Source organism: Dipodomys merriami, unplaced genomic scaffold (genome assembly GCF_024711535.1).
Source record: "Dipodomys merriami isolate MVZ:Mamm:240054 unplaced genomic scaffold, mDipMer1.0.p SCAF_158, whole genome shotgun sequence".
Classification (NCBI taxonomy): domain Eukaryota; kingdom Metazoa; phylum Chordata; class Mammalia; order Rodentia; family Heteromyidae; genus Dipodomys; species Dipodomys merriami.
The window spans coordinates 1,763,465-1,774,641 of record NW_027202915.1 but is presented as its reverse complement, the minus strand read 5'-3'; the positions used below and the strand labels follow the sequence as shown (position 1 = coordinate 1,774,641).

At 59.6% G+C, this 11,177-nt stretch overlaps 1 protein-coding gene across 18 annotated transcripts in view; it reads right to left on the bottom strand.

The window, feature by feature from the left end:
- Positions 1-4,440: 4,440 nt before the first annotated feature.
- Cdc42bpa (CDC42 binding protein kinase alpha) overlaps positions 4,441-11,177 on the bottom strand; it is a 310,452-nt gene continuing 303,715 nt past the window's right edge. For all 18 annotated transcript variants that reach the window (XM_070023199.1, XM_070023196.1, XM_070023195.1 and 15 more), the window contains 2 exons: positions 5,460-5,617; positions 4,441-5,356 (listed from right to left, as the gene is read on the bottom strand). In XM_070023199.1, the coding sequence (XP_069879300.1) occupies positions 5,225-5,356; positions 5,460-5,617 (290 nt within the window). In that variant the 3' untranslated portion in view covers positions 4,441-5,224. The remainder of the gene's footprint in view (positions 5,357-5,459; positions 5,618-11,177) is intronic.

The following is an 11,177-nucleotide window of genomic DNA, read 5'->3' as shown; positions in this document are numbered from 1 at the left end:
CCTTACTGCACTGAGACGAGAACTGCCCGACAGCTGCCACAGAAGTACTAACATGCTTCAGACTTGAGTGACCCCAGCCACAGCCAACCCACAGGTCAGCAGAGCTCAGAGCTCAGTGATCAGGTCACAGCCAACCCACAGGTCAGCAGAGCTCAGAGCTCAGTGATCAGGTCACAGCCAACCCACAGGTCAGCAGAGCTCAGAGCTCAGTGATCAGGTCACAGCCAACCCACAGGTCAGCAGAGCTCAGAGCTCAGTGATCAGGTCACAGCCAACCCACAGGTCAGCAGAGCTCAGAGCTCAGTGATCAGGTCACAGCCAACCCACAGGTCAGCAGAGCTCAGAGCTCAGTGATCAGGTCACAACCAACCCACAGGTCAGCAGAGCTCAGAGCTCAGTGATCAGGTCACAGCCAACCCACAGGTCAGCAGAGCTCAGAGCTCAGTGATCAGGTCACAACCAACCCACAGGTCAGCAGAGCTCAGAGCTCAGTGATCAGGTCACAACCAACCCACAGGTCAGCAGAGCTCAGTGATCAGGTCACAACCAACCCACAGGTCAGCAGAGCTCAGAGCTCAGTGATCAGGTCACAACCAACCCACAGGTCAGCAGAGCTCAGAGCTCAATGATCAGGTCACAATCAACACACAGGTCAGCAGAGCTCAGAGCTCAATGACTCTGGCCACAAACAACCCACAGGTCAGCAGAGCTCAGAGCTCAATGATCAGGTCACAACCAACCCACAGGTCAGCAGAGCTCAGAGCTCAGTGATCAGGTCACAACCAACCCACAGGTCAGCAGAGCTCAGTGACCCCGGCCACAATCAACCCACAGGTCAGCAGAGCTCCGAGCTCAATGATCAGGTCACAACACACAGGTCAGCAGAGCTCAGAGCTCAGTGACTCCGGCCACAACCAACCCACAGGTCAGCAGAGCTCAGTGACCCCGGCCACAATCAACCCACAGGTCAGCAGAGCTCAGAGCTCAATGATCAGGTCACAACCAACCCACAGATCAGCAGAGCTCAGAGCTCAGTGATCAGGTCACAACCAACCCACAGGTCAGCAGAGCTCAGAGCTCAATGACTCTGGCCACAAACAACCCACAGGTCAGCAGAGCTCAGAGCTCAGTGATCAGGTCACAATCAACACACAGGTCAGCAGAGATCAGAGCTCAATGACTCTGGCCACAAACAACCCACAGGTCAGCAGAGCTCAGTGACCCAGGTCACAGGCAACCCACAGGCCAGCAGAGCTCAGAGCTCAGTGATCAGGTCACAATCAACCCACAGGTCAGCAGAGCTCAGAGCTCAGTGATCAGGTCACAACCAACCCACAGGTCAGCAGAGCTCAGAGCTCAGTGATCAGGTCACAACCAACCCACAGGTCAGCAGAGCTCAGAGCTCAGTGATCAGGTCACAATCAACCCACAGGTCAGCAGAGATCAGTGACCCCGGCCACAATCAACCCACAGGTCAGCAGAGATCAGTGACCCAGGTCACAATCAACCCACAGGTCAGCAGAGATCAGTGACCCAGGTCACAGGCAACCCACAGACCAGCAGAGCTCAGAGCTCAGTGACCCTGGCAACAATCAACCCACAGGCCAGCAGAGCTCAGAGCTCAGTGACCCAGGTCACAACTGAACCACGCATCCGCAGAGCGCAGCGACACAAACGATGAACGGGACCTTGTGGAAGCCACCACCACGTAGGATTTCCTTTGTGACCTCCCGCCCGCCACACCATGACCTCGGATGCCCACTGGGATGCACCCAATCCCACACCCAACTTCTTACCAGTGCAGATCTTGGCAGCTAGCACACGGGAAGCCCAGCTGCCCGCGCCGGCTGAAGCAGCAGCGACCAGGACATCCGAGAAGAGAATGGGCAGAGCCACTCGCAGGGCTGAAGGCAGCCGCCGTGTCTCATGGAACTCAGGGAGCCCTCTGTGTGCACGGAAGAAGACTGCAGGAAGGAGGAGCAGCACCTGCTGCACCACATCTGTAACCCCCCCCCCCCCCCACTCAGAAGGCTGAGGGAGAGCGGCAGGGCTGCAGTCCCAAAGCAGACAGCCTAGACTCATCTTCAGATAAGCAGACAAGAGGTGGGGGGCTGGGCTCCAGGGGCTGGGCACCAGCTATGAGGAAGGAAGCAGAGTGAATCTGAGGCCCTTAAGTTCAAGCCCCAGTAGATACAAAAGTGGGTATGTAGCCAGGTACCAGTGGCTCATGCCTGTAATCCAAGCTACTCGGGAGGATCACGGTTTGAAGCCAGCCAGAGCAGGAAAGTCCTTGAGACTCTTCAATAAACTACTCAGAAAAAGCTGGAAGTGGCGCTGTGGCTCAAATGGTAAAGGTCTAGCCTTGAGCACAGAGAGGCTCAGTGACAGTGCTTAGGTCCTAGTACAAGCTGCAGGACAGGCAAGAAAAAAGATACGCAAGATTCAGCATATTCCCTCCACTCTTTAGGCTTTTAAACAGGGTAAGGAAAACAGAAAAGACCTCATTTGAACAGTTCTTTTTGTCGAAGTACACCAAAAACTGACTAAGGGATACCAGCATAAAACATTGGTGAGGAATTGTTACAGTTTTGGTGATTCCACCCTAAGTATTTCTGTGCAACCCCCGCCATCATCATCATTTGGTAGCAGAGCATCTCAGAAAGTTCCCCAAGACTCGGACAAAAGCCAAATAAAAGAGCTCAGGGCAGCGTCTTCCCCCTCCCCCCACGTGAATCTGTCATGCAAAACTGCACAACAGTATTATGAGAAAAAGCCCTAGGATTTATAAAACAAGCATGGGTATGCTAGCCAGTGAAGTGGCAGCCGCTTGGCTCTTGGAGATGAAAGGGCTGCTGGGGAGGGTGGTTGTGCCATTGGCTTTGCAGGGCTGTCTCGTGACACTGGGCCTGGGGAGGGGGGAGGGGAGGGCTGCTGGAGCTGCCATGCTGCAGGGTCCCGCAGAGTACTGTAGATTAGCACTACTGGCCCACCATGCGTGTGTCTAGCCCCGGGCTGGGGCAGGGGGCAGGGAACTTGGGATGTGGTGGTGTGGGACTAGAGGTCTGGGAGCCAGACTGCTCCCAGCGCCACCTGTGGTGAGTCCCGCTGGGCAGAGCTGGTGCACTTGACTGTGTGGCCAGTGCCAAGGCCAGCACGTGCCCCTGTGGCCCTGGGCGTTAGGACTGTGCCCAGCCCGTGCTGGCTTTGCCGCCGCGGCCCTGGAGGACCACAGGGCCTGGCTGGTCCTTCTCAGGAACAGACGTGGCCACTACGTGGTAACATGACCGGAGGGAAACAGCCAGCGGGGAAGAAGACTTGCTATAAACACGGCAGAAACTTGGACTCTTCCTGGGTCCAGGGCTGAGTGGCCCAGCCGCAGGGGCTCTCAGGCTGTGTCCCAGCGCAGACCGTGCGCCCGGGGCTGAGCGATGCACTTTCATAAAGCAGCACAGGCCCAGCCGCAGGGGCTCTCAGGCTGTGTCCCAGCGCAGAACCGTGCGCCTGGGCTGAGCGATGCACTTTCATAAAGCAGCACAGGCCCAGCCACAGGGGCTCTCAGGCTGTGTCCCAGCGCAGACCGTGCGCCCGGGGCTGAGCGATGCACTTTCATAAAGCAGCACAGGCCGGCTCCACTCATCATTTCACCAGGAAGACTTCTGGCAAGAGGAAATAGACACGTGTATACATGTATGTGTATGATTTTATAGTCAGAAAGCATGTGACAAATCAAACAGAATTCGGGGGTAGAGCAGAATTTTGGCTGCACATAGATAGCACCAAGTGCCAACACACCGGTTCTCCACCAGACATGTCTCCCACCCTATGATTCCCTCTCCCTGGCTCATCGGTTTCTGTGGGGGGAGGGTGACTTGGGGCAGAAACTGCCGGAAGCCGTCCTCCTGCAACCTGTGTCTCCTCCACATCCTTCACCTTCGACAGCTGCTGCCAAGTCTTACCACCCCCGGGCTGCGACCGAAGGAACATCAAGAGGTTGACACGACAATCCGACCCTGAAGCAGCCTTGAGAATCAGCTCCTACAGACTACAAAACTGCCAATGAGCAGCAAGGAGCAGCGCAGCGAGGCCAGCCAGAGAAGCAGGTGTCAGGCCGCTGAACAGGCCAAACGAGGGCTAACCTTTGACACTCGATATACAAAAGTATTTGATATAACACTTCTTTTCCAAAAGCAGAATGATCTGGATTATAACCACTGTGAATCACGCCCGTTCGGAATACCCTTGGGTCCAGGGAGCCAGGCCCACACTGATGCGCGGATGCGGGAGGCGCAGGCTGCTGGCAGTGACCACAGCGCGTGCGCACCGCGAGGACAGCAGAGCTGCAGGCCCAGGCAGGAGACGTGGAAACCCCTTCGCTTTAGCTTGACGGCAGGAGGGAGAAAACCTCCCCCAAAAGGTGGAAAGAACAGGCAGACTCGTTGCTCCATGAGATAGCTTTATTTTTCTACTCGTGTAACGGGTACAGTGGCCGCAGACGAGCTCTGGTCGGGCCTCTGGGGCTGCGGCCTGCCCGTCCCCCGCCCCTCACGCGGGGCAGGCGGGGGGATTTACTTAGTGTCTGGGGAGCAGCTCTCAGGAACCGCTCTGGAACCTCCCAGGGCGCCCACGCTCCTCGAGCCCGTGGGCGGGAGTCCGGGTGGGGGGGTGCCAGCTCTAGACGGTTAGACACGAGGTGGTGGGGAGGGCGGTGGTGGGGAGGGCGGCGGTGGTGGGGAGGGCGGTGGTGGGGGAAGGCAGCAGTGTGGGGAGGGCGGTGTCCGCCCATCTGTGGGCTGGGCGCTGTGGGAGCCCCCACGCTCTGCCCCCCCCCCCCAAGCCTTGAGAGGCCTTTCTTCTACCCTGTACGTATCGTGGCTGGGAAAGACGAGAAACACATTTCTTTAAATTAAAGATCTCTCTTATATACGCATCCATGTTCACGAGTACACGATGCTTCTCTGACTATGTACATCAGCATGTAGCGCTACATCTCCAGGTTTAGACTGTGGTAGGAAGAACGCAGTTTAGTTGGCAGGCGCCGCTGGGCCAGGCTGCGGCCGGGCTTCGCCGACCCCCTGTGGTCTGCTGAGCTGCGTGGGGGAGGGGAGGGTTCACGGAGGGAAGGACGCCACTGCAGCCCACGGCAGGCTGCGCTGCCCTCCTTTAGTCCTTCCCCGCTGAGGTGGGAGGAGATGCTGGGGAGAGGCGGGGGAGGGGGTGGGCCGGCTCAGGGGTCCCAGCCTCCGCGGTCGGTGCTCTCTAGAGAGAGGCTCTTGGTTTTTCGGGGAGACACCGGGCTTGGGGGGCTGCTCAGGTTGGAGCTGTTGGAGGCTGTGGAATGCCGCGGGGAGTCGGAGTCCTGCAAGCCCAGAGCAGAGCGGAGTGAGAGGAGGCGCCCGAAGGGGCCGGGTCTGGGGGCCGGGGGGGCTGCTGGGGGGGCTGTACCCCGCGGCGGCACTCACCTCTCCGTCGTAGCCCCTGGCCGGGGTGTCGCTTCCTTGGTCCATGCCCCCCGACGACAGAGAGCCCTCGGACGGGGAGGGCAGGGGCTGCCGCTTGGCGCCGTAGCCTCCGCCCGACAGCTCCCGCTTCAAGGCGCTGCCGTTCTGCGCGGAGGAGCCTGCGGACACCACCCAGGCTTTACCCACGCGAGCGTGGGCACGCGCCTGCCCGCCGCCTCCCACAGCAGCCACGGCCACGGGCAGCCTGAAGTCCACAGCCCTGCGGCTTCCTGCCGAGACTCAAGGTCTCGTCAATACCCACGGAATCCTCACAGCCATCCCCCACCCCATGAGCACCCAGAGTCCCCACCCCATCCCCCACCCCATGAGCACCCAGAGTCCCCACACCCACCCCCATGAGCACCCAGAGTCCCCACCCCATCCCCATGAGCACCCAGAGTCCCTACCCCATCCCCATGAGCACCCAGAGTCCTCACACCCACCCCCATCCCCACGAGTACCCAGAGTCCCCACACCCACCCCCATCCCCATGGGCACCCAGAGTCCTCACACCCACCCCCATGAGCACCCAGAGTCCTCACACCCACCCCCATCCCCACGAGTACCCAGAGTCCTCACACCCACCCCCATCCCCATGGGCACCCAGAGTCCTCACAGCCATCCCTGTGAACACCGAGTCCCGGTGCCCATACCCACCGCCACCTTGGTGCCGCTGATGGTCCCCAGTGCACAGGTGCGGGCCTGGGGGCCGGCCGGCTTCCTCCCGGTGGGCTCTGAGCAGGGAGCCAAGGTGGAGGCGGAGGGGAAAGCTGCTTCAGACGGCGCCGACAGACCCTCCCCCCCAGTGCAGAACAACTTCTACAGAATTCTCATACAAAACAGCCTGCCAGGCGCTGGCGACACACCTGCCATCACCCTAGCTGCTCACACCTCTCACCCTAGCTGCTCACACCTGCCATCCTAGCTGCTCACACCTGCCATCCTAGCTGCTCACACCTGCCACCCTAGCTGCTCACACCTGCCACCCTAGCTGCTCACACCTGTCACCCTAGCTGCTCACACCTGTCACCCTAGTTCCTCACACCTGCCATCCTAGCTGCTCATACCTGTCACCCTAGCTGCTCACACCTCTCACCCTAGCTGCTCACACCTGCCATCCTAGCTGCTCACACCTGCCATCCTAGCTGCTCACACCTGCCATCCTAGCTGCTCACACCTGTCACCCTAGCTGCTCATACCTGTCACCCTAGCTGCTCACACCTGTCACCCTAGCTGCTCACACCTGTCATCCTAGCTGCTCACACCTGTCACCCTAGCTCCTCACACCTGCCATCCTAGCTGTTCATACCTGTCACCCTAGCCCCTCACACCTGTCACCCTAGCTGCTCACACCTGCCATCCTAGCCCCTCACACCTGCCATCCTAGCTGTTCATACCTGTCACCCTAGCCCCTCACACCTGTCACCCTAGCCCCTCACACCTGCCATCCTAGCCCCTCACACCTGCCATCCTAGCCCCTCACACCTGCCATCCTAGCCCCTCACACCTGCCATCCTAGCTCCTCACACCTGTCACCCTAGCCGCTCACACCTGCCATCCTAGCCCCTCACACCTGTCACCCTAGCCGCTCACACCTGTCACCCTAGCCGCTCACACCTGCCATCCTAGCCGCTCACACCTGCCATCCTAGCTGCTCACACCTGCCATCCTAGCTGCTCACACCTGCCATCCTAGCTGCTCACACCTGCCATCCTAGCTGCTCACACCTGCCACCCTAGCTGCTCACACCTGTCACCCTAGCTCCTCACACCTGTCACCCTAGCTGCTCACACCTGTCACCCTAGCTGCTCACACCTGTCACCAAAGCTGCTCACACCTGTCATCCTAGCTGCTCACACCTGCCACCCTAGCTGCTCACACCTGTCACCCTAGCTGCTCACACCTGTCACCCTAGCTGCTCACACTGTCACCCTAGCTGCTCACACCTGTCACCCTAGCTGCTCACACCTGTCACCCTAGCTGCTCACACTGTCACCCTAGCTGCTCACACCTGTCACCCTAGCTGCTCACACCTGTCATCCTAGCTGCTCACACCTGTCACCCTAGCTCCTCACACCTGCCATCCTAGCTGTTCATACCTGTCATCCTAGCCCCTCACACCTGTCACCCTAGCTGCTCACACCTGCCATCCTAGCCCCTCACACCTGCCATCCTAGCTGTTCATACCTGTCACCCTAGCCCCTCACACCTGTCACCCTAGCCCCTCACACCTGCCATCCTAGCCCCTCACACCTGCCATCCTAGCCCCTCACACCTGCCATCCTAGCTCCTCACACCTGTCACCCTAGCCGCTCACACCTGCCATCCTAGCCCCTCACACCTGTCACCCTAGCCGCTCACACCTGTCACCCTAGCTGCTCACACCTGCCACCCTAGCTGCTCACACCTGCCATCCTAGCTGCTCACACCTGCCATCCTAGCTGCTCACACCTGCCATCCTAGCTGCTCACACCTGCCATCCTAGCTGCTCACACCTGCCATCCTAGCTGCTCACACCTGTCACCCTAGCTGCTCACACCTGTCACCCTAGCTCCTCACACCTGTCACCCTAGCTGCTCACACCTGCCATCCTAGCTGCTCACACCTGCCATCCTAGCTGCTCACACCTGTCACCCTAGCTGCTCACACCTGTCACCCTAGCTGCTCACACCTGTCACCCTAGCTGCTCACACCTGTCATCCTAGCTGCTCACACCTCTCACCCTAGCTGCTCACACCTGTCACCCTAGCTGCTCACACTGTCACCCTAGCTCCTCACACCTGTCACCCTAGCTGCTCACACCTGCCATCCTAGTTCCTCACACCTGCCATCCTAGCTGCTCACACCTGTCACCCTACCTGCTCACACCTGCCATCCTAGCTGCTCACACCTACCATCCTAGCTCCTCACACCTGCCATCCTAGCTGCTCACACCTGTCACCCTAGCTGCTCATACCTGTCACCCTAGCTGCTCACACCTGTCACCCTAGCTGCTCACACCTGTCATCCTAGCTGCTCACACCTGTCACCCTAGCTCCTCACACCTGCCATCCTAGCTGTTCATACCTGTCACCCTAGCCCCTCACACCTGTCACCCTAGCTGCTCACACCTGCCATCCTAGCCCCTCACACCTGCCATCCTAGCTGTTCATACCTGTCACCCTAGCCCCTCACACCTGTCACCCTAGCCCCTCACACCTGCCATCCTAGCCCTTCACACCTGCCATCCTAGCCCCTCACACCTGCCATCCTAGCCCCTCACACCTGCCATCCTAGCTCCTCACACCTGTCACCCTAGCCGCTCACACCTGCCATCCTAGCCCCTCACACCTGTCACCCTAGCCGCTCACACCTGTCACCCTAGCCGCTCACACCTGTCACCCTAGCCGCTCACACCTGCCATCCTAGCTGCTCACACCTGCCATCCTAGCTGCTCACACCTGCCATCCTAGCTGCTCACACCTGCCATCCTAGCTGCTCACACCTGCCATCCTAGCTGCTCACACCTGTCACCCTAGCTGCTCACACCTGTCACCCTAGCTCCTCACACCTGTCACCCTAGCTGCTCACACCTGCCATCCTAGCTGCTCACACCTGCCATCCTAGCTGCTCACACCTGTCACCCTAGCTGCTCACACCTGTCACCCTAGCTGCTCACACCTGTCACCCTAGCTGCTCACACCTGTCACCCTAGCTGCTCACACTGTCACCCTAGCTCCTCACACCTGTCACCCTAGCTGCTCACACCTGCCATCCTAGTTCCTCACACCTGCCATCCTAGCTGCTCACACCTGTCACCCTAGCTCCTCACACCTGCCATCCTAGCTGCTCACACCTACCATCCTAGCTCCTCACACCTGCCATCCTAGCTGCTCACACCTGTCACCCAAGCTGCTCATACCTGTCACCCTAGCTGCTCACACCTGTCACCCTAGCTGCTCACACCTGTCACCCTAGCTGCTCACACCTGTCACCCTAGCTGCTCACACCTGTCACCCTAGCTGCTCACACTGTCACCCTAGCTCCTCACACCTGTCACCCTAGCTGCTCACACCTGCCATCCTAGTTCCTCACACTTGCCATCCTAGCTGCTCACACCTGTCACCCTAGCTCCTCACACCTGCCATCCTAGCTGCTCACACCTACCATCCTAGCTCCTCACACCTGCCATCCTAGCTGCTCACACCTGTCACCCAAGCTGCTCATACCTGTCACCCTAGCTGCTCACACCCGTCACCCTAGCTGCTCACACCTGTCATCCTAGCTGCTCACACCTGTCACCCTAGCTCCTCACACCTGTCACCCTAGCTGCTCACACCTGTCACCCTAGCTGCTCACACCTGTCACCCTAGCTCCTCACACCCGTCATCCTAGCTCCTCACACCCGTCATCCTAGCTGCTCACACCCGTCATCCTAGCTGCTCACACCCGTCACCCTAGCTCCTCACACCCGTCATCCTAGCTGCTCACACCCGTCACCCTAGCTGCTCACACCCGTCACCCTAGCTGCTCACACCTGTCACCCTAGCTGCTCACACCTGTCACCCTAGCTGCTCACACCTGTCATCCTAGCTGCTCACACCTGCCATCCTAGCTGCTCACACCTGTCACCCTAGCTGCTCACACCTGTCACCCTAGCTGCTCACACCTGCCATCCTAGCTGCTCACACCTGCCACCCTAGCTCCTCGGGAGGCTGAGATCTTAGGATGGCAATTCAAATCCAGCCCAGGTAGGAAAGGGAGACTCATCTCCAAATCAACACCAAAAAGCCGCAAGTGGCCCCGTGGCTTCAGTAGTACAGAGAGCACCAAAGCTCATGGCAGTGCCCAGTCCCTGAGTTCAGGCCCCAGGACCAGCACAGAAACAAAACAAAACACAGGAAGCACAGAGGAACCCCTGCCCCCACCAGCTGAGGCTGAGCTTGCGGCCACCACGCTCCTGGCTGGGCTCTGCAGGCACAGGGGGCACCTGCCGCACTCCCAGCAAACAAGGAGCGGCACGGGCGTGCTCTCGGGCCCACCTAAGCTCTTCCCCTTCCCGTCTGCTCTCCGTTCCATCCTGCGGCGCTGGAAGTGACCGGCAAGGCCAGCGGCTGTGGCGGAGCACAAGCGTGGCTGCGCCGTCCTCTTTCATGCCTTTCCTTCTGGAGAGGCTGCAGCGCCCTTTTCAAGGTGGAGAGGTAGCAGCCAGGGGGCGGAACCACCCAGCAGTGGTGACCTTGGCTTTCTGGGAGAACGCTTGGCCGGGGCTCTGTGGGGAATCTAGCGGGTGACGCAGGGCTGGGCCCAGGGCTAGGGGTGAGGGGCACACTGCAGGGCTGGCAGACCCCGGGAGGGTCTGAGGGGCGTCTGTGTGCCTGAGGTGGCAGGCGGGGGTGTGGGCCCCCCTTGGGGGGCCATGGTGGGTGTGCCAGTGGAAGGCACCCCACACTGCAGACACCCCTTGGGACTCCGGGGGTCCCTTCCTCAGATCTCTACAAACAGCTCATCAGGCCTGCTCAGGAAGCCGGCGTGCGGGAGCTCGGGCTGACGGGAGGGCGCGGCTTGCGCTGGGTTACAGCAATGCGCGCCCTCCTCCGGCCCCTCTGCAGCACTCTCGCTGCTTAATGCTGATGTGTCTGTGGTATTGTTCCAGATCTTCCCAGGAACGGAACCTACTAAGGGAAAATTACTTTCTAA